Source organism: Ictalurus furcatus, chromosome 17 (assembly GCF_023375685.1).
Source record: "Ictalurus furcatus strain D&B chromosome 17, Billie_1.0, whole genome shotgun sequence".
NCBI classification, from domain to species: Eukaryota; Metazoa; Chordata; class Actinopteri; order Siluriformes; family Ictaluridae; genus Ictalurus; species Ictalurus furcatus.
The window spans coordinates 2,985,860-3,013,481 of record NC_071271.1 but is presented as its reverse complement, the minus strand read 5'-3'; the positions used below and the strand labels follow the sequence as shown (position 1 = coordinate 3,013,481).

The window sequence follows — 27,622 nt, the reverse complement described above, 5'->3', positions numbered from 1 at the left end:
CAGTTTAGCTTCTAAACTAAATATTGTGTCCAAAGGTGTGAATGTCAAGTGTTAATCTATTTTATAGCAAAGACGGTCACAAAGACATGATCGAACTACGAGGGTAGAAACCTCAACCTGGCAACCGTGTTTTCTAGGGCGTGGCGTGTAAAGGTGGAGGCGGAGCTGTCCTGGGAGATGTGGTGCTGAAACACACACTTGCTGAAGCCACAGTGAGACCGTGTGTGTGTGTGTGTGTGTGTGTGTGTGTGTAACAGAACAGGAACGGAGAGATTAACCAACAAGGACAGTGTGTCATTGACGTTCATACTATATATAATTTCCTTATTCTTTTAAAAAGTACCAATATATAAAGTGGTCTGTTTGGCATTACTGTGCAAAATGCAGATACATGTCAATATTATCATACTGTATATTATTATTATTATTATTATTATTATTACTATTACTACACTGCAATTTATTTGGTAGAATCTTATGCCCAAAGATGTACATATATGATGAAATATCCTTCCAAAACGCAGCCGTCTTTTTTTGTGTCGTAGAATATAAAAGTATATTTATAAATATAGGAAGTAATTTTACAGCTTAATAATTTTACAGCACAGAGAGCTGCAATCTTACACAATACAGGCGGTGCACAGCATTTATTTCCCTTGAGGAAAGTGCTATCCGCCCTCTTCCGCATACACGAGTTCACAGACGCACGCGATTGGCTAGAGTCCCTGTGATAGACGGGAAACAATGACTATTTTAAATCGTTTCTAGTTGCACGTGACGGCGTACGTGGTCTAACGCGAGCCTTCGTACGCACCTCCGGTGTTACAGTCTCTGAAACACCAAACTGTAGTTCATCTCATTACAAGCATACTTTTTTTTTTTCCTTGCACTTTTTAGTAAGCATCTTTTACTTCGAAAACTGTGTTTTTTTTAATAATAAGATAGTTCAATGTACTTTATTGATCCTCCAGGTGAAATTTTGGAAAATAACGCTTGAAAAGGTACATCAGTGATCCTTAAGGTTCAGTCATTCTTTAAAAAGGTCTGCGTTTCTAGGTAAAAGATCTGAGAAAGCCACAGCGCTGTACGTAGTTTAGATGTGGACCGCTGCGTTACGTTATCGGCCAGCGGAGTCACAGTCGGCGTCGCCGTGGCTTTAGGAACAGAATTTGTACCAGCAAATCTTTAAAAAAAAAAAAAAAAGCAAAGAAATTTAAGTCAACAGAAGCAGTGAAAGCTGTTATAAAACACTGATTTTGATTTGATTGCTGATTCACTCAATTGATTCATTTATACGTGGATAAACTCTGGATTTTGAAGGAGTCGATTAATTTCCTCTAACAGCAGTGCTGATTGTTTAAGTTTATATTAAGGAACTCGTTCTATAGAAACTTAGCGACTTGTACGGTGAACGCTCTGCGAGCAGAAGTTCATTTAACATTAACGGAAGGAGTCTCCAGTGTCGGAGTTAACGCTGTAGCTTTAAGTTTTCCAACATCTTCAGGTGTTTAATTCCTCGTTTACCTGTACAGGTGTGGCACTGAGATCATCTAGCTAACGAGCTCGCTCAAGATTAAGCATGTTCCTCTCCCGGGAGCTCGGGTGTGTTCGTAACCGCACGCTTCCGAACCACTCGGGGACGTTGACGAGGGCGCTGGAAACTGTGTCCAAAGTTATTGACAAAAACCTTTTCTTTTTAAAAAAATAAATAAATAAACATTTAAAAAAGTGAAGACACAGATTTCAGAAATATAGATTTCATGGAAGTTTTACTAGAAAACAAAAAAACAAACAAAAAAAAAAACAAACAAACCAGATCAGGCTCTGAAGGAAATAAAGAGCAAATCTGAGACCTGTACACACTCATTTACTCTCAGAGTTTTCTTTCTTTTTAATGGCCTTTAAGACTTTTACAGTTCATCACGCTAGCGGGCTGTACCATCGGGGGACATTACAGGAGACCCAAAACAAAACAAACACAAATTTATATATATTTATATATAAAGCACCTTTTTGTGTTGCGAGTCATAAAATCTCTCGACTGTAAGGGAGGGAGGATGAAGAGGAGGGAAAAAATAAAAACCAGGGCTGGGTTTTGAGAGAGAGAGAGAGAGAGAGAGAGAGAGAGAGAGAGAGAGAGAGAGAGAGAGAGAGAGAGAGATTGGCGCGTCCCTTGAGAAAGGAAAAAAGGAACGTATGAGTCCAGCTCCGCCTTTTATATTTTTAAAAAAAAAAAAAAAAAAAAAAAAAAAAAAAAAGAACCCCCCCCCCCCCCCAATCAGCTGCTTCGTAAAGATCAGTTTTATGTGTCTCTCTGCTTTGTAAACACGTCAATGCAAGAAATGAAGACTTCAAACTTTTCTTTTGCCTTAAGATTTAGCGAGAAACGTCGGCCAAATTCTGGCGTAGCATCTGTAGTGATCAATTAATTCATTTCTCTTTTTTTTTTTTCCCTTTTCTTTTTCAAAAACGCAAGTGCCAACAATTTATAAATACGGTGTCTATAAAAGGGACGTTCGTCCAAAACTGAAACGTGTCTGCAATTGTTTGAACAAACAAACAAAAAACAAACCCTCAACTGCACGACTCTTTATTCCTTACGTTTATTTGAAGTGCGTAACGCGGATTAAGACGACGTATCCATAGCGAACATTCTCCACTACGATTTAAGTCATGACTGTACACCCCTACAAACGCTCCCCCCGTGGTGCTTAAGTTGACTCCGATCGGCCAATCACGGAGCTCGTTTGCCGAGCTAGCCTTTTGCTGAATTCTGGGACCGTCTTGTACTAAATAGCTTTCACGATGTTCGACACTCTATACCGTGCTCGCTTCCTGGGACTTTTTAGATGCCCACATATGGAATGTGTGCGACTCGTCGTGCTTCAGGACCGGAAAAAGAAGAAGAAGAAGAAGAAAAAAGAAAAAAGTCTGAAATCGTTCTCCCTCCCCGGAGATTTGTCATCACACACCAAAAAAAAAAAAAAAAAAGCCAACAACAAACCATCGATGTTCTGAAGAATTGTGTTGTGTCGTTCTTAACAGAATAAAATAAAACAAATAAATCTGCCAACGGAATCCACAAAGTGCCCAGAAGCTTCTCATGCAGCGTGTCGGTACGAAGTAAGTGTGTGTGTGAACGCGATTTCCATCTGTGTTTCTTTTTTCCCCATCTATGTTTGTTTAAACCGCTCTCTGACGTCATCAGCGTGCGCCGTCGACTCCTTCCGAGGAAACCACCATCGTCCTTCAGTAAGCAGGTCGTCGTGTTGTTCTCGTCTCGTGTCATAAATAAAGCGGAATATGAATAAATATCGAAACGTATTTACATGAAACCCACCAAGCGATCAGGTTTAGTATTTTGTTAGTACTTTATATTAGCTAGTTAGCTAGCTACAGTTCAGTATTTGCAACTGGTCGAGCGTTTCATTTTATGGGTGTTTTTTTTTCGTTTTGGTGGCTAAACCCTAGCGACGAACGTTCAAACGTAGAGCCTGGAAGTCAAAACCGCTTCGTTGGCAAGGAGTCTGAGGCGCACGATGATGACATCACAAGGCAGCGACTGGTTAAAAGGAAGGAAACGTTGATCTGCGTTCGTTGTGAAGATTAAGGCCGCGCGTTCACGGGGACTGTTTAGACTTCAACTTCCTAGTGAACAAAGCGTCGCTATGTCGTCTCGTCCCCTGCTGGCTGACGTGCACGCGTGTGTCCGCTATACGCTCTTTCCTCTCTCTTTCCCCCCGTTCAGCGCTGTTCTCATTTAAATGAACAGTGCAGGTTTTTAGACAGACACTAAGAAGTCCTTGTGAATGCAGCTTAAACATGCAGGTGGTTCAGGAACCGTGTGTGTGTGTGTGTGTGTGTGTGTGTGTGTGTGTGTGTGTGTGTGTGTGTGTGTGTGTACAACTCCTGGATGAACGACAGAACAGGCCAAAAGCCCTTAAAATCAGCACCAAATCATTCCTCTCAAACCCAGAGAGCCGAGCTCACTCCATCGTGCCTTTCACTTTACCGGTTACGCACAAAAAGTTCATCCAGGTTTGAGGAGCTCGTCTGAGACTCGGACAGCGACGCTTCCCTTCCCTTCCTCCGGGATGCGAGTAAGACGCCGAGCGGTCCCGCACGCACGCATGCCACCTCCTCCTCCTCTCATATAATAGTCATCTGTATTCCATTTATAATAAACTTAGTATAATAAAGTAGAAAAATATCAAGAGCACATGTACACGGTTAGTTTTCTCACTGTTTCTTCTGTAGTGAATTGTTGTTTCGTTCCTGTTGTTGTTTTTTTTGTTTTTAAAAGCGAGGATCGCGCGTTCCGGGCCGCACATGCGTGAAGTGTGAGATCGCAAAATGTCCTTTCTTCCTCCCCACCGTTGCTTTTGTTTTCATATTGTTGACGTTCTATCCATTCCATCTGCACACACACACACAGAGAGAGAGAGAGAGAGAGAGAGAGAGAGAGAGAGAGAGAGAGAGAGAGAGAAGTAGGAATAACAAAGGTCATTTGTTTCATTGATTCATCAAACCACAGACTTGCACAGAATAACATTTATTTCGCAAACCTAGCACTGTGTTCAAAATGGCCGCCTACTCACTATTCCCTACGCAAGCGGACGTCTACGCGGAACAGATTTTGCGCTTGATGTAAACGTCGACATGCGCGACAGTCGTCTCGTCGGCTAATTCGCAGTCAAACCCTAAGGATCGTAAATAAAGTAGCCGAGCCGACTGCGAATGAACACGTGACGACAGAATCGACTTCGCAAAAGGATTCGTCTCCTCTTTATGGTTTTTGAGAATATGAAGGGACGCTGCCCTAGTAACAGGACCCCAGAAAGCCCTCAGAAGGGGGGGGCAAGGGCGAGTGCGATTCAAGAGAAGAAAGGGGGGAAAAAAAAAGAAAAAGAAAAAAAAGTGCATTTTTGGTATTTTGTAGATAGATCATTAAAACAAACACGGTGGAAGTCCTTCGCTGAGATTTCAGACAGCACTATAAAACGGCGGATCCTGAAAGCAGTGCGCTAGGAAGTCGACAGAGCACAGCTTTCAGTTTTCTGAGGAATTACTGTAGCTGTTGTGGTCAAAAATTCATGTGACGGAGAAAGTGACACGCTTAAACATAAAACTCGGTGAATTCTGATCCAAAGCTGATTGGAAAGCTGTGCAGTGATTGGCTGTACCTCCTAAGGCGTGTTCAGTCATACTGAGGCACAGTGACTCCAGCGTGGGGTTGATCTCCAGGTCAGTCCCTGGAACCGGGCATTCTGGGAAAGGAAATAAAAAAAGTGTCAAGTGAGAGTGAGAGAGAGAGAGAGAGAGAGAGAGAGAGAGAGAGAGAGAGAGGAGTATGTGTGTACCAGTTTGCTGAAACAGGAGCATGGTTTGTGGAGATGTGTGTACAGGGAGAGAGTGTGTTCTCTGTACGGAGCTCCGGCTCTGACTCGGCATGCTGTTACTCCCTCCAGGATTCCCAAACCACAGGTTCTAAACACACACACACACACACACACACACACACATCATCGTCACATCAATACAATCCAGCCCAATATCTCATTTTTCTATCACCCACTCTCTCTCTCGCTCACACACACACACGGACAGATGGAAAAACACACCGACCTGCCTGCCCTGTGCGCTGAGGGCCGGCTGGTTGGCGAGTGTGTGTCGTGGAGAGTGTGTGATGAGGCCCATGCGGTTGGGAAGCGGAGCTCCACGAGGGGGCAGGGGGAACTGTCTCTGTCCTCGCCGAGACACGCCTCCACCCACAGAGCCTGCTGTAGGCAAAGAGTTCGAACCATACGCCCACCTACACAAACACACACACACGATCAAAATCTGTTTCCTTTCAGTAAACAAAGTGAAGCAGAACTCAAGGAAACGCCACCACTAATTCTCCCGAGTTGTTAGCGCACTGAGACGGAATGTGTGCACTAGGATAAGAAGAAGGGGAGCGAGCGAATGAGACGGACCCTTTCTGTCGGTACACGGGCATGTCCAGCATGGCTTTCCGTGGGAAAAGGCGGAGCAGCTTCAGCACCTGCTGCTTCCAAGATGCCAAGCGCTTCTTCTGCGTCTCTGTAAACGCCTAAAGACCACACACACACACACACACACACACACACAGATGAAGAGAATTATGAGGGCATGTCTAAAGATCAATCTTGTGTACTTGGGCTTCCTCCACATTTACAATACAATGAAATATGGAAGAAAAAAATCTCTCATTCTTCAGATTCAAAAACATTTACATAAAAAAAAACGCTCAAATTTGGGATGTCACAAGAACCAATACTTCGGTACCAACATGCTTAAAACGGGATGGTACCTGTTTTTCTGCAGTAGCGTAGGTACCGGTAAGAATGAAGTTACCGTGGTTGCGATTCTTCCGGAACTGAAGGGGGCAGCACAAATACGCGTAAAGACTTGTTGAGAGGAAAGGTAGCATCGGGTGCCGGTGTGTAACCGATGCTATCGTTCATTTCAAACAAAGCGAGGAAACCCCTGGAATTTGGAGAAGCACCTGAAAGACGGTCCTATATTATGTTTGTCTGAAGCAGCTGGCATTGTGTCCGTGAAACCGGCTAACGTTATGCTCCATGTAATGTTTGCGCTAGCCTGTTATTTGTTAACGATGCTAACACACTGCAGTGTTATAAACTACCTCCTAATGGGCCACCATGCATCGCCATTCAGCCCGTGTCCTGTCAGCTAAATGTAGCCTCATGTCACTAATAATTACTCACATGTTCATGCTTTTAATAAATCTTTCTGTCCTGCCACCACATCAGTGAATTTAAACTAATGCTTGCATTCAGAGTATAAGGGGGGGGGGGGGGGGGGGGGGGGGGGGTGTGCGTGCATTTAGGAGTGCACCTTAGTACTTGTTATTAGCACTGTTTTAGTAGTCATTGTCAGACAGTGATTGATAACTAAAATATACCCCCCCCCTTCTTGCCAGTATCAGCCAGAGGAGGGTGTCCTCCAGGAGTTTTTTTTATTTCATTTATTTTTATATACCACACCGTGGTTTCGATTTTGGTATCGTGTACTTTTGGTGGTATCAGTTCCGACTACTAGATTTTTGGTATCGTGACATCCCTAGTTCAAATCATTTTCAAGATAAACAAAAAAACAACAACCTATTTTAAGGAAATATCCTCAGCTAATTTTGACCACCATATCTACATCAATACATTAACGGAAGAAACAATTGACTTTTTTTTTTTTTTTAAACAAAAATCTTATTTCTGTTTGAATCCTTAAATCAAAAACAGGGTGAAAGTCTGATGAAGTCTCAAATTTAAAGATTTCAAATTTAGCCTACATCTACCTAATTCATAAAAATGTCATTTAAATAAATAAATAAATAAAACTATCTTTTAGGATAAAATGTATTTTTAAAATATTTTTTAAAATATTACCTCGTGTATTGAACACTTCTCGATGAGCTGCAGGTAGCAGCTGATGTTCTCCTCATCCGGCCGCGACACCAGCAGCTGCGTACACACTGAAACACACACACACACACACACACACACACACACACACACACACTCCACATTCAGCGCTGTTGTGCTTGTGTTTAGCTGTGTATATTATATATTCAGCATTATTTATTTATTTATTTTTTTACAAACTACAAGCTACTCTGAGGCATCACCTTTCCCCATCACCCGCGTAAACTGCCCAGGAATGTCTCCTTCTGAGATGGGCGTGGACGAAGACTCCCCGTCACAGGGCGGGGGATTGTGGCTCTGAAAGCCCTCTACAGCCGCATCTTTCTCTTCTACAGGATTGGCTGCCTTGTCAGTGTTTGTGGCTCCAGGCTCCACCTCTCTCTGGGCAGCAGTGGGCGGGGTGTAGGCTTTGATGGGCGTGATGATGATCTGCTGAAGTTCTTGCAGGGCGTTCCGGACGTTCCCGCCTTCGAGGATATCCTGGTATTAAATCGCGATGTTAAAAAGACTGCTAAAGTGCATCCAAAGAAGAACCATATTGTGGTGCGGGACATTTTGCGAAGCTTGCCTTTTCGAGAGACTTGAGGACGCTCTGTCGCTCTCTCAGCTTCTGAATGCTCAGCGCTATCTTGTGCCGAGCTCCTTTGGTCACGTTCTGTGAATTTAAAAAAAAAGAAGAAAATTTTAAAAGAGCAAACAGAATTATTTAAACCGAACTCCTCCTGAAACATGCACCATGACTGATCTGATCAAGAAAAATACTTTGAACAACACGCATTCTTAATTAAACAGGATAGGCCATGCCTCCTTCACTGAAAGAAAGAAAGAAAGAAAGAAAGAAAGAAAGAAAAGAAAGAAAAGAAAGAAACATGAAGTTGTTCTCAAAGGACAGTAGAAATCAAAACATTGACCTGTGACTCCAGATGCTGTTCAGTAAGGACCATCATCTCCTCATAACTCATCTGGGAGAAAAGGGATGCATACTTGTGCAGACGGAGACTTTTTAGCCACGTCGGCACGTCTAGGACACACACAACTTTCCAAAGTTAGATTTTATACTGAATAACACAAACTGCAGCACCAAACAGTTTTAATTTATAGGACAAAAGCTTCACCTTTCATGCCGCTGCCATCCTCCTGGAATGTGTTCCGTGTGTTGGATTGATCCTCCGTCTGCTCGCTGCCTGACGAAGCAACACTGCCCTGAGGAGACAGTGGTGCATGCTCCGCCCCTGTTGCACCCTGGCGCCCACCCACTTCATCCTGGCCCAGCCAATCAGAGCTGCAGCCTGGCTGGTTGGCAGGAACAAGAGACATCGGACGAGTCACTGAGCTCGGCTGTACCTGACCAGAAAGGCCTAATGGATAAAAACAACTAATTACCATACTTAACATGAAATGGTAACATCTATTCATAAAGCTCTGCTAATTCCACACTTCCCAACACTACCGATCGGATTACGTGCTTCCCAAACTAGTGATCCGATTACGCGCTTCCCAACACTACGGCTCAGATTACACGCTTCCCAACACTACGGCTCAGATTACACGCTTCCCAAACTAAAGATTATCTTACACGCTTCCCAAACTATCAATCCGATTGCACTGCAATTACACGCTTCCCCAACGCTACGGCTCCGATTACACGCTTCCCCAACGCTACGGCTCCGATTACACGCTTCCCCACGCTACGGCTCCGATTACACGCTTCCCCGACGCTACGGCTCCGATTACACGCTTCCCCGACGCTACGGCTCCGATTACACGCTTCCCCGACGCTACGGCTCCGATTACACGCTTCCCCGACGCTACGGCTCCGATTACACGCTTCCCCGACGCTACGGCTCCGATTACACGCTTCCCCGACGCTACGGCTCCGATTACACGCTTCCCCGACGCTACGGCTCCTATTACACGCTTCCCCGACGCTACGGCTCCGATTACACGCTTCCCCGACGCTACGGCTCCGATTACACGCTTCGGTTCTGATTACACGCTTCCCCACGCTACGGCTCCGATTACACGCTTCCCAACACTACCGATCCGCTTGCACTGCAATTACACGCTTCCCCACGCTACGGCTCCGATTACACGCTTCCCCACGCTACGGCTCCGATTACACGCTTCCCAAAGCTACCGATCCGCTTGCACTGCGATTATACGCTTCCCAAACTACCGATCCGCTTGCACTGCAATTCCACACTTCCACCCATACCACTGACCTGCACTGTTGATGGGTGAAGGCACTCCACCTGCACTGGGAAAGGCCATGTGCCCGTTCTGGCCGGCAGGCGAGCTACATGTGGACGGCGGTTTATCATGCCATGCATGTGCCACCTCCAAGGACTCAGTCGGACCCGTCCATTCGTCCGAGCCCTGTCGAGCATGATGGTGGTGGTACGGTACAGGCGGTGGTCGAGCTGACAGGTGCTCCTCAAGGTGGTTGAGCCACAGCGCGAGAGTGGTGCGATCATCAAGAGTGGTGGCCGGGTGGATGAGGGCATAGGAAAGCAATTGCCGGCTCTCCTCCACAAACATGCTGCTCTCGATGGTGTGGCTCAGCACCTGCTGTAGCAGCTTCATGTACTCACACTTGGCCTCACTGTTACGTGGCTGCAACAGGGGGAGATGTGAGAGCAGCAGTGACACGGCCTTCTCTTTGGGCTCCTGCTGCCACTGGCTCACTATGGCTGGAGAGATAAAGGTTTTTAATAGGTGCTTTGCCCATATAAGTAAGCTCTGTTCTTGAAAATTATTTATGAGCAGTTACTGAAATGGTATTACACACAACTCACAGCGGCAGGTGTCAGACGTATGTCAAGAGATCTTCTGAAAGTTCAAACCCCAGGGGGATTCGAGGGGGGAAGTGCTCCCACATTTTTCTCCCAATTTGGTCTTGCCAATTCCCACCCACTGGATAACTCTCTCCTATCAAAAGACATCTCTACATCTTTTCAAACTACTGCTCATGCTGCGTAGAGCAGCGTAACACAGAGAGAGGATGCCCCTCCCACCCAGAGTGCACAGCCAATTTTGCTCTCTTGGACTCCCGGTCACGGATGTCTGCGGCATCGTCGGGATTCAAACTCATGATTTTCGGACAACATGGCCAACCTTTTGAGCAACTCACTAACCCCATTTCCACATTCCTAACAGACCTTTGGGAACTCATAATGCCCCAACTATTTTGGAAGGACCCAAATCCTGAACAACATACCTGCATTGTTGGCCTCAGCCTCCAGTAAGTGTATCTCAGTGCAGTCGGCCAGCCAGTGCTCCAGGCAGATGTGGAGGAATCGCGCTTGGGTCCTCGAAACCCTCTTGAGCAGCGACAACAGCGCCACCGTCTGCTCGCATTCGTTCCAGCCCTTAAACCAGTCCGTCAAAATCCCCACCTGGTCCCGGAACATCATGGCGAACCCTAACGGAGTCCTCTCGAGGTGAGGGTTTAAGGAAAAAGGCTGTGGCCTTTAAGTGTAGGACTGGGAATGGGGACAATGTTAAAGATGTCCCCCCAGAACTTGGGGGTATTACTGCAATAGTCTTACAGTCCACTCAGGAGCTGCATAAGAAAAGCTTCACATGGTTCTGGCCCAACTGAAGGGCCAGTGGCACAGAGAAGAGGCAGTGAGAGGTCAGCAGTTACAGGGAACACCAAGTGAAAGAAATCCGGAATGATTCTTCACAATATTGTCAATGAGAAGTTTTTAACTCCACAGTGAGAGGCAGCCAGAAGCTACAGAGAAGCAGAACACACACACACACAAAAACAAACAGAGAAACAGCTAGTAAGTTGAATTATTGGTATGTTTAAAGAAAGCATGACTCAACTTCAACATTAGAGCTATTATCAGCAGAAGATAAAGACTACAGTTACACTACACGGTCATTTCTTTCCAGGTATTTTGAAAACTCATTCATTTCCCTGAGTCCTGGGTAAGCAGACTAGAACATCCACTAAACCGGTGGTCGAAATACTGAATTTTTTTGGGTTCTATGCAATTCTTTAATTGCTTTTAATTCCATCCTCGTTTTCCCTTGCTCAGCGCAGGCCTTTCGAGGAAACGGTGAAAGGATGCAGGAAACACAGACAGAAACGCACGTCCTTGCTCACCGAGGTGCCACTTTACAGCGACATGATTACAGGTGTACATCACACGCTTAAACACTGATGTTTCAGCCTAAACATGATTCTACTCATCACCTGACTTGAAACGTGAACCGATTTTCATGGAAGGATTTTACTTGTACCCACTGTTTTTGAAACACCTACAGTACATCCTTAATGATGGAGGATTTCTGAACAAGGGAGGACCCAAGGAGTCATTAGAGTATCGGGTACCCGAGTACCCTAACCCTTTGATTTGCGCGGGCAGGAGTAAACAGGATTCGTGCTTTTCTCAGTGAGAGGAGATGCACCGCAATAACATCTTCACATTGTTCATCATCCGTCTTCTTATACACATCAGATTAGAAATGTATTTAAAGATAATCGGCTTCACTGAGCAATCAGAGCACCTTAGTGCAGACTACAGCAACTCTCGAGTCAGGATTAGCAAGACACACTCGTTAAGCCACAACTGGGTACAGACTGAAAATAGCGCTGGACGATTTTCATGATCAAATCGGTGGATTCGAATCGATGTTTAAACGCGATTTCCAAAAATGTTCTAATGTTAGAACTAATTTAAAGGCAAGAAGTTTTTACAACGGCTTAGGTGGTTAGCACGTCTGCCTCGCACCTCCGGGATTGGGGGTTCGATTCCCGCCTCCGCGGAGTTTGCATGTTCTCCCTGAGCTTCGGGGGTTTCTTCCAGGTACTCCCGTTTCCTCCCCCAGTCCAAAGACATGCGTTATAGGCTGATTGGCATCTCTAAATCGTTTATAATGTCTGAGCGACTGTGCCCTCCAGGGAGTCCCCTGCCTAGGGCCCTGAGTCCCCTGGGATAGGCTCCAAGCTCTCCGTGACCCTGTGTAGGATAAGCGGTACAGAAGATAGATGGACGGATGGGATGGATGTTTTACTTTGTTTATTTTCTGACGCTGTGTGCAGCCATGCTGACTTGACATCACTTTGTAAACGGAGTGAAGTTGACTCCAGTTGTGATGGAATTTCATGTCACAAAAGACATTTTACTCTGTTGAGAAAGAACGGTTCACCGAGTTGTGCAAAAATATTAACAGTGAAAATACGACAGCAAAGTAGTGCCAACAATGGTTTTTCGTGTCGTTACTATTTTTGCACAGTAAATAAACACACAATTTATCTATAACCGCGTTACATAACAGCGAAAAAACCTGAAGCGTAAGTACTGATTTAAGAAAATTCACTCGTTTATTCCCTACAGGGCTGCGTTCCAATCCTTCCAGCAAAAAAAAAGCCGATCGCGCTGCTTACTGTATGAACGTAATAAGAAGCAATAATATGCTAGGTATATTTAATATTTAGCTAATTAGACCTCAGGGCCAGCTCGGATGAAGCTGAATCATAGTTAAACAGAACGTTAACTCGTACAGCACACACGTGATAAAAGTTACGAAGAGTCGTCTTCTGTTAGCTGGATACACACTTCACTCGAATTAAACCTGCACAGCATACACACGTTCAATCATCTCTAGTTTCCTACCTGAGATTGTTTAAATCTGCTGCTGGATAATGCTCCCTAAAGCACTCGCTACTGATAAAAACAAGCACACTTTCGTGTCATTTTGCTCCAAAAAAAAATGGCTATTTGCCAGAAGTTCAGAACAGGCCCATCGAACTGGTTTTCCCAGATGCCGTGAAAACCCCCCAGATATGCTTTAAGAAAGAACTACTATTACTTACACTTTTGTTAAAAGTACAGAAATGCATGTGCACGTGCGTGTTTGTTTTCCCCCCACACGTTTTAGAAAAGACCTGAGATGCAGTTTCCTTTCGAGAGCAGAAAACGTGCACCTGGCATACTTATATGCACTCGTGCATTATTTTCACAACTCAGAGCTACAACGCACAGTTCGGTATCTGAACATATAGTTGAGTGGAAAACGCATCCTGCGTCGATCCACTGCGCGTCTCTTTTACGCTCGGTCCGAGTCCGTCCTTTACGATCCGCCGTTGCGTTATAAAACCGCGTTATTTATTTATTACTGTTTGCAGAAGCCAAAAGCAACCCCTGAAGGAAGAACGCTCTAGTCAGCAGAAAAGATGGCGGAGGCTAGCAGTAGCGAACGAAAGAAACCGCATGTCGAACGTCTGGAAATATTTCGGCTGCTAGAAGACCCTTCAATGGCTGGTGTACACAGTTATTTTTGGGGTGAAGAACTATGAACCTTTAAAATAAATCAAACGTCGGCGGCAGCGTCCTCCCCCAAAAAGAAACTGCCCCAGTAGGTAAAACACATAACAACGACCCAAAAAACACCACGGCATATCTTTTTCTTTCAGAATTAGTTTTTGAAACATTGAGCGCACTATATAATCTCCCATTTTCACAAGATTTTTTTCTTTTCTATGTATGCTTATTTTTCCTGTCTGCAAAGGAGGTCCGTTCAGGGGCTCCGTAAAGAACAAACGCACCCAACACCATGTTTCACTGTTTGCAGAGAAGAAGAAAAAAGGGGGGGGGCTTAGGATGCCTTCGACGTAAAAATAACGCAAATCGATAAAGAGTGATCACATGACCATGCGTGCGCATTTTAACTGCATCCTAAACAGTGTCCAAGATTGGAGTGAGCGTGTCCCGAATCGTAGCATGTTGAAATGACTATCCCCAAGTGTGGATCTGTGGACACTTTTTTTTTTAAGCGAATATTGCCCCAACTTGTTGCGCGACGAAGGGCGGGACGGACGGACGGGGGAGGAGTTTTGTGACAGTTTGCTTTTTCACGCCAAGGTGTAAAAAAAAAAAAAAAAACGTGGAACAATAAATCAAGGGAACAGTAAATTAAAACGATGTAGCACAAATTATTTAAGGAAATAACGATCGAAGGAAAGCCAAAATACAACGAGGAGTGAGTTTACGGCGACGTGCGCGATCGATCAGAGCTTTATTAGACGTACATGACCGCGTCTGGTGTAAGATGCGGAACGGGACGTGGCGATAACACGGCGTGGTGCGGATGCATCAGAAACGTGTGCGCGCCACTGTTAACTCCTCTCCTCGTGCAATTCTTTTAAAGCTAGTTTTACGGATTTTGGTCTGAGCGTTAAAATGGACCTTGTGTTATTTTTATATCAAACCAATCGCAAACTTTTTTTTTTTTTGGGGGGGGGGGGGTGTTGAACACATTTTATTTTACTTTGGGTGAAAAAGGATCCACAAAATAGTGTGGGTTTTTTTTCCCCCCCCCTTTAATGATGTCAGTGCATTTTTGCAGGGAATGTTGCAGTCCCGTGTGTGTGTGTGTGTATATTTTTGTAGAGGGCTGGGCTCCATTCATCCAACAACAATGTTTTTTCTGACATTTATCCAGGACACCCCTCCCTTTCTCCCACCATTAGCTACTTTACCATAATTGCAATGTAAAATTATATCTACTGATTAAATAAATATATGCCCAAGTGCAGAAATGCGTGGATTTTTCTTTCCTTTTATTGCGTAACTTTTAATAAACTATTCAAACCCAAACCAACCAACATGCGCATAAACACAAACGAGCTAGTATGCTAACTCGACATTCTGTCTCTTTAGATTTTAAACAGTATTTGTGTTTTTCTTTTTAAGCGAGAAAAATCGTCAACAGTTTTCCAAAAAAATAATAAACGTTAGCTCGCATCTTCAAACACACTTAAACGGGCTAAAAGTTGCGGCTAAAAGCGATGCTAATGAGCTAAACCTAGCCGCTGCCAAGGCGACCGAACGCCTAGACTATTAGCTAGCTAATAAACTAGCACTAGCACGTATTATCAACAAACGTGCTCAAATGTTCCGTTTAAAATGTAATAATAAAAGACTTGGCGGCTTCTAGATGTTAATGCGGGGTCTGTGTATTACGAAATATGTCTTTAAGACGTCACTGTGCTAAAAAAAAGCCCTAATAATTAAGAATTCGGTGTCGATAATTTGTTCCGCTCGTTTGGCTAACAAGCTAGTAGCGTACACTAATGGCCCGCTGTGTGCTAGTCATAGAGCACTCCTCTGCAAAAATGAACTGGGGTAAAATAACGTCAACGTTGCGTTTCTGTTAAAGATTGCTCGAAAATTAACAATAACTGAAAAATAAAAAGAATGCACAGAGAAATACATAAATCCGCGGACTCTTAGCTAAGCTAATGCCAACGCTAATCAGTGACAATCTGGCTATATGCTAACGTTATTTATTTGACTAGCGTTAGCATGCTAGGCTAGCTGAACAGATTGAAAATGGTAATATTCAAACAAGAGTTATTGTGCTATTAAAAATATTTTGCAATAAATAAGGAAATAAATGGATAATTTTAATGTTTACCGGTCTGGGGAAATCCAACAGCGGCTCCAGGAGAATCTAAGCTAGGCAAGGCTAGGCTAGGCTAGTGCGCTAGCAGCTGCGTGTTAGCCTCTCCAGCCGAGGCCGTTAGCATCCAGGCTGTTTCTCTCTTCTCCAGATCTTAGAGCGGTTTAAATCTCCTCCGTGCTGTGTGTGTAGCTCTCTGATTTACTCACACACTGTTTCCATCATCAGCGCTCAGTGTGAGAGTGTATGCATGAGTGCATGAGTGAGTGTGTGTGTTAAAGCGCCGCTATTCACTGCTCTGTATCCCGGCATCGCGGAGGAGGAGAGTCGCTCCCCTGAAGTGTGTGTTTGTGTGTATGTGTGTGTGCGCGCGTGTGCGTGTGTGCGCGTCCGTGTGTGTTCACCATGTCCTTGCTATGGTAGCATGAACAAGAAAGAGTGTAAGTGTGTGTGTGTGTGTGTGTGTGTGTGTGTGTGTGTGTGTGTGTGTGTGTATGTATGTACATGTCCTGGTGCATCACTTGAACTTGAACTCTGCTGTAAAAGTAGTTAGACAAAAAAAATCAGTCTGATGGCTTTAATATGTGCATTTCTTTGTAACACAAAACTGTTTTCATCTCATCTCTAGACCTCCTAAGTCCTGATCTTCTGGGTTTATTTCAGGTCTCCTGAATTTTCTCAGAAACTCTGTGTGTATATGAGTGTACGTGCGTGCGTGTGTGTGAGAGAGAGTGGGTTATTTATTTATTTGTTTGTTTGTCTACATATTCATTTGAATTAGGTGTGTTGGTTCTTTTTAATATTATCTGATATAATAATGTATATGTGTTTGTTTAACTCAGGTTTGTTTGGTTTTGTTTATCATTAGCAGGTGTGACCCTTAGTGTAACAGAGACCTGGCATCACGTATGAGTACAAGATAAAATCAGCCAAAAGAATTGTTTTTATTTGTTTGTGTGTTTGTTTGTTTGTTTATGTGCACTCCTGATGCCCTGTAATGTCTCAGCTGAACCTTTGGGTCAAGGAGCGGATTGTGGTGAAGGAAATCAGCGAGCAGTAAGAAGATCCAGGATCATCTCCGCTTCCTCTTGTCTGCGTGAGCGTGAGCATTTGTGTTAACGTGATCGTTAGCGTGAACATTAGCATGAGTGTTAACGCCCTCCCTGTACTGCCAGGATGTCAGCAGCATCCTGTCACACGGCTGCTGTTAAACGAGGAACTGTGTTAATCCAAGACGCACTCTGCAACCATGGTAGGAAACGTTCTACACTTTCTACACGTTTACTTTTAGAACATTCTAGATCCATCCAGATGTTTCATTGTGCATCTGCTGAAGAAACACGAATGCAGTGTGTGTGTGTAATTTCACATTAGTGTTGTGTGTATTTTTTGCTGTCAGCACTACAGGAAGTTGGTTTGTGTGACAGTGTGTGCTGTAACACTTCCTGTCTAAGTGCTTGACAAACATATGCAATGGGGCGCACGATTTACAGAACACTACTACTAGTTACCGGTACCACCCTGAAGTTGATTAGTTTCCCTTAACAGCAAGTGTTTTGTTCCTCTTACACGACACTTATTTTCCAACACTAACGATTTTTAATTTATTAAACAATGACGCATCACATTTGTATCCATTTATAGTTGCAAATGAGAAAAATAAACATGAAACAAATGAAATTTGATGCGAAATAAACGGTGGCGTGTTTCAGTCAAGCTCGCTGGTCGTGTGTGAGGTGGATCCGAGTCTGACGGAGAAGCTGAAGAAGTTTCGCTTTCGGAAGGAGACCACCAACGCCGCCATACTGAGTGAGTATTTCTCATAAACGTCCAAGAATTCATGAAAAAAACAGTCATTGATAATTATTAAAGATTATTAAAGGGCTTTGTTCCAGTACTGTTTTTAACACGCCCTAGGTCGGTTATTAATTAAAGCTGCAAGCAGCATTTTCAGGGGCCAAGCACCCAGACTCGGTGAGCCGCACATTTACAGACGCACTACAAGTGTTGCATAAGCAAGCACAGAAAAGCAGAGCCATAACTATAGGCGAAGGCATTCAAGAACGATTTGAAGTTTCACACATTTGCCATTCCGTTATGGGCAAACTGTTTCGAATATTAGATTTTCTTTTGATAAATTTTCTTTAGAAAGATGTCTCAAGATGATGTGTAGCGAAAACGGTAGTTAAATGTGAGCATTTTTTTAAGCATGTTATTGTTACTTTTGAACAGTAGGTGGCGCTGTTACAAAATTTGTTGCATAACCTCAGGTCATGGTCCGGAAGAGGCATACCAAGTTTTGTGTCGGTACGCAAAGTCGTTGCTGAAATACAGTCTCACTTCCTGTTTGGCGGCTTCGCTGTCAGATTCGTTGGCCCATTATGGGCAAACCGTTTGGAATATTAAAAATTCTTTCAATGACGTCTGCCAAATTTGGTGATGATTGAACAAAATTTGTAGGAGGAATAGAGAAAAAAAGCTTTAGACAAAACCCAAGATGGTGGACAATCTAACTGGGTGAAAAGTGATGTCATAGGGTGCGTTGAACTTGAGACAGGGAATCAAGAGATGGCTGGATTTAAAATTTTCGATATGGAGTTCAAAATTTGTGGCCATAAACGTACTTCCAAATTAGGCCCAAATTTGACCCGATGGTGGCGTTAGAGCGTTGGCAGCACCTGGCCCAAATTTGGTCAGAATGTTCCCTAGACCATCCCCAATCAATGTGCCAAATTTCACAACTTTTTACAAGACGGTTCTATGGGCTGCAGTAGACACCAGAAGAAGAACAACTACACACCTTCGGTGCTTGGCCCCCTAAATACTATTTTGAAAATGTGTAACATTTAAACAATTCATATTAAAATGCTAATCTTACTATTTACTTTAGTCAGTGACCACTGACAGAACTTTGAGACTTTATTCTGTTAGCTAGTTAGCAAGCTAGCTTGGTTAGCCGGCTTAATGTAGCTAGATTAACAAAAAAAGGTAGCTATTTAGTAAGCCATTTAGAATTTTGAAAAACGTGCGACGTCACCCCCATGACACCGCTCCTCCCGTCCTGCTCCACGTACAAGCTTTGCAGGTTGTGGATTATGAAGGAAGTTGACGACAAGATGTTAAAAACAGAATTCAATTACAGTTCATGTTTTTTCATTCCAATATGTACGTCCAATATTTGTTTATTTCAGTGAAAATTGATATGGAGAAACAGCTGGTCATATTAGAAGAGGAGTATGAGGTGGGTGCCTGAAAGAGCTCATATGGCTAATCACTAAACTGTTTAAAAAAAAAAAAAAAAAGGTGAGATTCTGTGATTAAACCTGCGATGTTCATGTTACAGGACATTTCTCTGGATGATCTGAGGGAAGAGCTTCCTGAGCGCCAGCCTCGATATCCTTTATCTTTTAAAAAAACAAAACAGCTTTATACATGATACACAGTCGATGTTTTGGAGCTCGAGTTAGCCAGCTAATTCTGTTCTAATCAGTATGTTGTAACGCACCCCCTTACCAGCTTTCCTTCTCTGTTCCCTCTTGGGCGCCATCTTAAGCGCGATAATATTAGCGTAGTGCTAATCCACGATGCTTTTAGTGTAAATCTGGAAGCAGCTGGAAGTAACAGCTGAGATGAGATGAGATGAGAGCTACGGTTTCTGCAGTTACACCGAAGTCCTCTCATTAAACACTGTGAGTGCAGAGTGATCTCGTATGTGATCCATAAACACATCGTTAAATGTGAAATCGTGGTAAAATGGGGTCGCATGGGGTCTTGTACTGTACTGGACGTGGACATGTTAGCTACACACTTTCACATCCTGATGGTAAAACAGTAGCTCACTTCCTGAAAACTGAGTCATCGAAGTATGTATGCCACTTAACCAAAGTGCACGTACATAGTGTACAGCTACAAGCTCACGCACTCCGACGGCCGAGTGTCCTACCCACTGTGTTTCATTTTCTCCAGTCCTGTGGGTAAGTCGTGCTCTTTGTTATCCCCCGAATTTTTCAGTTTCCCGTTAAACAGCTCTATTGTTTTTGCCAACATTTCATTTACGTTTACTCTCAGGTTATTTTCAAACTAGCTATAAAGAACGCAAACTAATTAGCACGCTAATTAGGACTGACTCGCTAATCAGCAAGCTGATACAAGTCTGTACTGATCAATTTATATTAGTTTAAATGCACTATGAGGTATATATTTTATGATATAAAATGTGGTAAATAACTATTGTTAGCTCAAGTACTGTGTTGACATGAATTTCTTTAAAAATCAATAAAAATCTAGGGAAATCTATAGGGATTATTAATGGAACGCTTGATCCTAAATCCCGGACTTTTTTTTTGTAGTTATATTGCTAACAAGCAACAAATGTCTATGTCGAATCATCCCAAATTTTGTAATTTTGTTTACAGTACATACAAATGATATTACGCTCATTTTAAATTAAACAACGCACATATATAAGTTCCTATTATCGCTTGCGTAACTTGTAGCTTTTTTGCTAGGGTTGTACTTTCAAGCTGTGGGAGGCGGGGCCTGGTGGGGAGGCGGGGATTGATACCAAATTGCGTTAAATCGTTAAAGAAAATTATTTTTTTTTAGATTTCAGTCATGCTTACCGAAACCAAGAAAAACAACAAATGGATCGGCTACGCTTGGGGTGAACGGGACGTCGAAGAATTAATCGTCGTGTTTTAACAATTAATATCTCGTATTCATGGCACGTCGTGTTGGGAAATCAAAAATTTAAAAGGTCTGTTTAGATTCTCGCTTTTCATTAGCAATGTGCAGAAAACATACCACACTGTGCTCTTACGTCGCTCTGATGTGTTTCGATTAAAAACCGGTTAAGTATATAACGCTGACTGCTGCGTCAGGAGCGAGCGTAATGCCCGCACGTAATCATCGCACGTCATTTTCGTCAGTGCAGTGCAGCCGTGCCACACTGAAATGCAAGAGCTGTCCAATCGCAGCCTGACGCTGTACTTTGGGGCGTGGTTATAATCAAAGAAGGCCCTGAAAGTGAAATCCCCCCCCCACCAGCCCGTCTATCATTTATAGGTGCATGATAGTCTTAATGTGACTAGAAATACGTACAGCATGTACTTCCGAAGGAATTCTGATCGATTTATATTTGTACCGGCCAACTGTAGGTATTTGTTAAACAAACAGTGAAGTCGATTTTATAAATTACGTCATTTAAACCCCAGATATGGCGGTTAATCATTAGTAATAATTATTTTTCTTTACACAGGCTGTAAGCCGGAGCAGCAGATGATGTACGCCGGCAGTAAGAACAGGCTTGTCCAATCTGCCGAGCTCACCAAGGTAAACATATAAACACGTAAAACACACAGTGCATCATGTTTATCTCGTATAGATGTTTGTTTCCAGTAGCATGGGCCAATATCGCTTTCACGTAATCAATATATATTTTTTAAAATCTGGTTCTATTCCTAATTATACACGTACCACCTTTACAGTTGTTTTTTTTCCCCCCGGCCGCGTCTACAGGTTTTTGAAATCCGGAACGCAGACGATCTCTCCGAGGAGTGGCTGAAAGAGAAATTGTCCTTCTTTCGCTGAAAAATTACGCCACTCGTCAAGATCAGCGCTCCATAAATCTATCCATAAAGCGAAGATCGTTACGTGGGGAATAAACTCACAGCTCATCTCAGATCAGTGGAGAAAAGGCTTCAGGTGTTTGATTTCTAATTTTTAAGTCGACATTTTGTAGAATGAAGTGAAGCACAATGTGAACACGGTACTAGACCTGTTACAGCTAAAAAAAAAAAAAAAAAAAATGATGTCAAAACTCTGCATTTATTTTGGTGTTCATGCGTTCTTTTTTTTTTTTTTTTGAAACTTTGGAAATACCGATTTTTAATATGTATTTAATTTCGTTAGTGTCTTACAGCAGAAAAAAAACCCCAAAAGATGGTATTGATATAAATACCAGACTAGATTATATTAAACATACTATAAACGGATTGCTACATTAAAAGGTTTCACATTAAAGTACTGCAGGAGCCTGCAATCCTTTCATCACACGTATGTTGATATTAAGTAAGGAATAAACCGCACTGAGTCTAACGTCACACCGGTTGTTTGAAATGAATGTAAAGAACAATAAAATGTTTTCTCACCAACTTCAGCTTATTGTGTTACTGAGAAAACGTAAAAAAACACACCTCTATAACAAGCCCACATAAGTCTAATGGTCAGGTGTCCACATACTTTTGGCTGTATAGTGTATATTAACTTTGATAAGAAATATATAAAAGTTCATCACTTTCGTTTTGTTTTTTTTTTAAACAAATGAACTGGTTGTTCTTTATTTACAGCAGTTTATACAGTAAACTTTACTTTCTACAGCTATTAAAACAAACCAAAAAAAAAAAAAAAAAAAAAAAAGGTACATAAATTTCAACATGGATTTTGGATCATAATAAAGACATAGAAATAAAAAAAAAGAAACCTCATCGTGATACTATAGTGAAACAGGTTTGACGAGGAAGAGGAGCAATGAACAGATGTGTATATTTATATTTGTTAGGACATATAAAGTGTAAGAGCTGTTTTTAGCATCAACATCTGCTCCAGCTGTGACAGAAAAGCGTCGAGCCTTGGGGTTGAGAAGGGCATCGAGTGGAAATGCTGAATCAAAGCGGATTGAGCGGTTAGAGCGCGAGACAGAGTATAAACAGTAGAGTATGAGCGGTGGAGCATTCGTCTCATTCGCTGTCACTGCCGTCGCTGGAGTCTGACCCCCTCTCGCTGCCGCTCTGCCCTCCCCCTCCCTCTGATTGGCCGCTGCTGCTGTGGGCGGGTGAGGCGCTGCCGCTCGCCCTTCCTCCCTCTTCCTCCGCGTCCTCGTCCTCGCTCCTTCTCCTCCTGTGCGCTCCTCCTCTGCCGCCGTCGTCGTCCTCTTCCTCACTGTCATCGTCGCTGCCAAAGATCTCCTCCTCATCACGCGCCTGCCGGTCCTCCCCGCTCTCGCTGCCGCTCGCCTTCTTCTCTTCCTCCTCCTCCTCTTCTTCCTCCTCGTCTTCATCCTCCTCTTCCTCGTTGTTGCCGTCCCGGTCGGAGCCGCTGTCCGAGTTCTCGCTCTCGCTGCCTTTCTCCTTCTCGTCGCCTGCGTTGGTTGGAAGAGATGGGTATTCATTTTCACAGCATGAACGTAAAAGTGAAGCGGGAGGAGGCGTTGACGTACCGACACGGCAACAACCAATGGGATAATCATTATTATCATCTCCTTTATGCTCTGTGTGTGTGTGTGTGTGTGTGTGTGTTACCAGAATCCTGAGTGTCTTTGTCCATGTCTTCCTCCTCATCCTCTGGCTCGTGGTTCTCCAGCTGAGCTCTGCGAGCCTCCTGCAGGTCACACACACATATTTTCCCCCATTTAGCTCACCATCGTTCCACAAAAACACCGCGTGTACGTACGTGTGTGTGACTAAGAGAGGACGCCACTGTAATACAGACCTGTGCTTCCAGCTCTTTCTCGTTCATATCTCTGTGTTTGCAGACCAGAACAGCGTTGGTGGTGGACTGAGCTCCGGCCTTCGCGCGCCTCTTACTCAAACGCACCCTGACCAAACACACACACGCTTAAATAACACTCACATGTACGAGATAATACAGAGTTTAATGCTAAGCTCATCCCTAGCATTAATATTTCATCTTGCGATGAAAGTGAATGATTTCAGAACAGGAGGGGCGACGATACAGGAGATGATGTTTAGGTAACAATATCTATGATAACACTATGATAAACCGAACCTGGTCTCGAGCTCGTTGTAGTAGACGCCGTCTCCGTCTCGGAAGATGAAGAAGTAGTTCTCCTCGTAGCCTTTGCTGGCTTTGTTCTTCACGTTCCAGTTGTACTCTCTCGCTATCTTATAGTCGTATCTGCACACAGACAGAGAGAGAAACTGTTTTATTCCTCTTATACCGTGCCATTTGCCATCGATTACAGCTTATTTATTGAGGAAGCTACTCTGCTGTTATAGGAAATTAATCAACGCCTTCTAACCAATCAATAGTGCTGGGGTATAAAAGAACAACATTTTTGGTGGACACTGTGTGTGTGTGTGTTTGTGTCGGGGGTCGTACAGCTCCTCAGGCATGTAGTCCAATTCCTCATCCACGTCTCTTTTACGCTTGCGCAGCGTATCCTCATTGGGTAGGAAGTACGCCACAAACTGGTTCCCTTCCTCGTCCATCATTCCTCTGAGGAGGAAAAAAAAACCCAAAACATAACCCCAGGAGTTTATTCACAAACACAAAAAAAGCTGTCAAAATAAAAGCAAAGATAAATCACTGACTAGCAACCCAAACACACACACACACCTGATCATAGCCTGTGACATCATTTCTACAGCCGCAGAGCTGGAGAACTCTTTAGGGGCGGGGTCGGAGTCGAAGATGACCTGCGCACATGGGTTTATCCACATCTGCACAGAGGAGAAAGGAACGAGAGAGAGAAAAACAACACAAAATTACATTCTTATATTCATTTACACTGGCATAGATCCAAAGTAAGTGTGTGTGTGTGTGTGTGTGTGTGTGTGTGTGTGTGGGGACCTTAAAGTCAGGGAAGACGGGCAACACCTCCACAGGTGTAACTCTTGGTTTGCTGTAATGCTGCGTAATCTATGGAAAAAAAAAAAAAAAAGAGAAGTGTAAAATCTTAAATCTTTAACGTTACGCAAAACAAGTCGAGCTGACACTAACGACATCTCGTTGAATTAACGTTACCGTGTGAAACGATTTTAAAATCGCTAATATTTACATTTACATTTATTCACTTAGCAGACGCTTTTATCCAAAGCGACTTACAAATGAGAAAAATACAAGCAAAATAAACGGCCGAAATTCACATTAGCGTGTTGTCACGCGAGCTCACGTTTTTCTGGGCGTCCTCGAAGGTCTTTTCGATGGCGGCGATCTGACTGTCTCGGTCCTTGTAGATCTCCTCTTCTGTGAACTGCTGCTTCACTGACACGCCAATCCTACACACACACAGTAATTAAACAACACTGACAAGGCAGCATTCCGTTTAAGTGTGTGTGTGTGTGTGTGTGTGTGTGTAAAATGCCTACTCACTTGACCTCCACTTTGTCGTTGGACACACCATATCGGTTGAACTCTGTGGAGATGTACTCCGTCTTCCTCATCCATGGGACCACCTTAGCATGCTGCTGGGACCTACACACACACACACACACACACACACACACGTAAAAAATATAGAAATAATATACATTCAGAGACTACAAACATTAACTTGTGAATTCTGAATAATGAATACTGGAGCTTATCTGCAGGCACAAAACACACATACACAGGTGAACTCTGACCTTTTGGAGCTAGTGGGCGCCTGGATCTCCTCTTCTAAAAGCTTCTCATCCGCAGGATCTAGCAGGACTAAAAAAAAACCCAAAACAATATGTTAGGGTCGACGCGGTGCACGTTAAGCGTACGCTCACCGTTAGGGTCGACGCGGTGCGCGTTAAGCGTACGCTCACCGTTAGGGTCGACGCGGTGCGCGTTAAACGTATACTTACTGTTAGGGTCGACGCGGTGCGCGTTAAACGTATACTTACTGTTAGGGTCGATGCGGTAGGTATCAGGGTTGATGAGGTCGATGGTCACGCCCAGGTCCGGTTCTGTCAGCAGGTCATGTTTGTGTTGTTTTTCCAGCGAGGTGGCTTTATACTGCACAAACCTTCACACACACACATTTAATAACGTTCAGAATCACTGACAGCAACCTATCTAAAATGTATCTAAAAACAGTCCGTGATATGAAAATAAAAGAAATGGAGTGATTATTTTAGACCTGTGTTGGTCAAAGGGATACGTGATGAACTTGGGGTCGAACGGGATATCAGGGAGGCTGTTACAGTATTTCACCCGGCACACGACACCAGACCTAAAACATAGACGAGTGATTAATAATAATAATAATAATAATAATAAGGAGGAGGAGATATGGTGAAGGAGATACCTTTCAGGGACGGTTCTGTGTGACGAGCTCCTGTATGAGGAGAAAAATAAAAAAGCTGAATTAGACCCATGTGAAAATAAAACAAGTTCACATTCATGTACTAGTTTGCACTTTCATGCATTTGGGATTCTGCTTCCCTTCCTATAGAATATATACACGACACTACACAGGATAGAAAATACATTTCTACTAGAATGTATACTCAAGAAAGTATAAAATATAGTTTTAAAAATGAAAGCTGAATGTTTAGGTGCCTATACTGTATACTACGTTATGCTAGCTAGCACACTTGTTAGCTCTTGTTAACTATTATTGTTTATTTTTTTTAATTAATAATTTATCTGTTTGGAATTAGTCGGGAACTAATTATCGAAAGTTTAACATGTTGACTGACGTAACTGAAAGATATTTAATTAGAGTAAACGGCCACAAAGTGTGCCCTAAGGGGACGGCTAACTAGGCTAGCTACAAGTTAGCCTAGCAGAAATGCTAACACTCTTACCGATGCCCGTCCTCGCGCTGCGCTTGAGTTTGAATCGTTGGCGCCATTTTAGGGGAGAGGGGAAAGGGGCGCCTCCGTTTAACCGATTTTTCCCCCTAAAGATTAAGTTTAAAATCTACTCAATCTCGGAATAAACTTTTTTTTTTATCGCAATAAACTCCAATAAGGCCAGTGTGTATTCGTTGTGATGTCTGGTTTTGCGTCTCAGAGTTCACATGCCAAATTGTTTCCTCCTCCCTTAAAAAGTGCACTACATAGTAGGTAGAATAAGGGCGTCTCGCACCCTATGTAGTGACCGCATATACAGGAGGAAGGTATTTGGGACGGGGCTCAAATTCGACGGAAGTAGCCGGCGTGTGAGATGTTCCCACCCGTTTTTCGGATGAAAGCAAGAAACAGGGTTTTGTCGAAATACAGGTGGGAATCGAATTAAATCAGCACGCAGCGATGTCACTCAGGACCCCGTAGCGTTCATAGGTGACTCAAAACAATGCCATGGCAAAAAAGTAATGTGCTGGGTTAAAAAAAAGTTGTTTTTGGACATGTTCGAGGCTTTTTTTTCTGATATATATTGCTTTAGAAGTGAAAGAAGCAGGACAGCAAAACGTGTTATAAGTTATTAATAGTGTTTACTTAAGAGTTTCCTTGAATATGAGCATGAAAATCATTTAGTGTGTTCATTCTATTAAAAATATTTAATGAATTCATTTATTTGTCTTCAGTAAGCGCTGTAGTCTGGTAAGGGTGAGTTTAGATCCGATGCCTATCCTGGAAACACTGGGAATAAGACACCCTGAATGGAACTCCATATTAAAAATGTAAATATATATATACACACACAGTATCTCACAAAAGTGAGTACACCCCACACATTTTTGTAAATATTTGATTATATCTTTTCATGTGACAACACTGAAGAAATGACACTTTGCTACAATGTAAAGTAGTGAGTGTACAGCTTGTGTAACAGTGTAAATTTGCTGTCCCCTCAAAATAACTCAACACACAGCCATTAATGTCTAAACTGCTGGCAGCAAAAGTGAGTACACCCCTAAGTGAAAATGTCCAAACTGGGCCCAAAGTGTCAGTATTTTGTGTGGCCACCATTATTTTCCAGCACTGCCTTAACCCTCTTGGGCATGGAGTTCCCATGGTGTGCCCACCAGCTTCCCCACATCTTTACCGGAATCTTCAATCTCTCCCTGGCCCAAGCAGTCAACCCGCCCT

At 43.3% G+C, this 27,622-nt stretch overlaps 3 protein-coding genes across 6 annotated transcripts; 1 reads left to right on the top strand and 2 right to left on the bottom strand.

Annotated features, from left to right (window-relative positions):
- Nucleotides 1-873: 873 nt before the first annotated feature.
- Nucleotides 874-16,230, bottom strand: LOC128621229 (protein Smaug homolog 2). 4 transcript variants are annotated; one of them, XR_008388253.1, is made up of 13 exons: nt 15,894-16,230; nt 10,681-11,199; nt 9,686-10,153; nt 8,579-8,821; nt 8,375-8,484; nt 8,032-8,118; nt 7,667-7,943; nt 7,428-7,513; nt 5,976-6,091; nt 5,626-5,812; nt 5,184-5,487; nt 4,244-4,417; nt 874-1,661 (listed from the first exon to the last, which is right to left on the bottom strand). XR_008388253.1 is itself a non-coding variant. In XM_053646840.1 (13 exons), the coding sequence occupies exons 2-13, from the start codon at nt 10,874-10,876 to the stop codon at nt 4,389-4,391; spliced, it is 2,010 nt and encodes a 669-aa protein (XP_053502815.1). In that variant the 5' UTR covers nt 10,877-11,199; nt 15,894-16,230; the 3' UTR covers nt 1,670-4,388. The 4 variants fall into 4 exon arrangements, 2 of the variants coding, with proteins under 2 accessions (XP_053502814.1, XP_053502815.1); XR_008388252.1 differs by lacking the exon at nt 874-1,661 and adding an exon at nt 1,669-4,164; XM_053646840.1 differs by lacking the exon at nt 874-1,661 and having other exon boundaries at nt 1,670-4,417; nt 5,184-5,267; nt 5,361-5,487.
- A 343-nt stretch (nt 16,231-16,573) lies between these two features.
- On the top strand, nt 16,574-21,687 carry gmfg (glia maturation factor, gamma). The gene is made up of 7 exons (XM_053646843.1): nt 16,574-17,130; nt 17,591-17,687; nt 19,070-19,119; nt 19,222-19,271; nt 19,770-19,852; nt 21,136-21,209; nt 21,396-21,687. Exons 1-7 carry the CDS (start codon nt 17,128-17,130, stop codon nt 21,465-21,467), a joined length of 429 nt encoding a protein of 142 aa, XP_053502818.1. The 5' UTR covers nt 16,574-17,127; the 3' UTR covers nt 21,468-21,687.
- Nucleotides 21,688-22,119: 432 nt separating this feature from the next.
- Nucleotides 22,120-26,743, bottom strand: paf1 (PAF1 homolog, Paf1/RNA polymerase II complex component). Its single transcript, XM_053646841.1, has 14 exons — nt 26,396-26,743; nt 25,894-25,923; nt 25,726-25,818; nt 25,490-25,611; nt 25,244-25,310; nt 24,990-25,091; nt 24,790-24,895; nt 24,468-24,536; nt 24,234-24,337; nt 23,997-24,113; nt 23,664-23,792; nt 23,367-23,472; nt 23,177-23,255; nt 22,120-23,016 (listed from the first exon to the last, which is right to left on the bottom strand). The coding sequence occupies exons 1-14, from the start codon at nt 26,440-26,442 to the stop codon at nt 22,616-22,618; spliced, it is 1,572 nt and encodes a 523-aa protein (XP_053502816.1). The 5' UTR covers nt 26,443-26,743; the 3' UTR covers nt 22,120-22,615.
- Between the last annotated feature and the right edge of the window lie 879 nt (nt 26,744-27,622).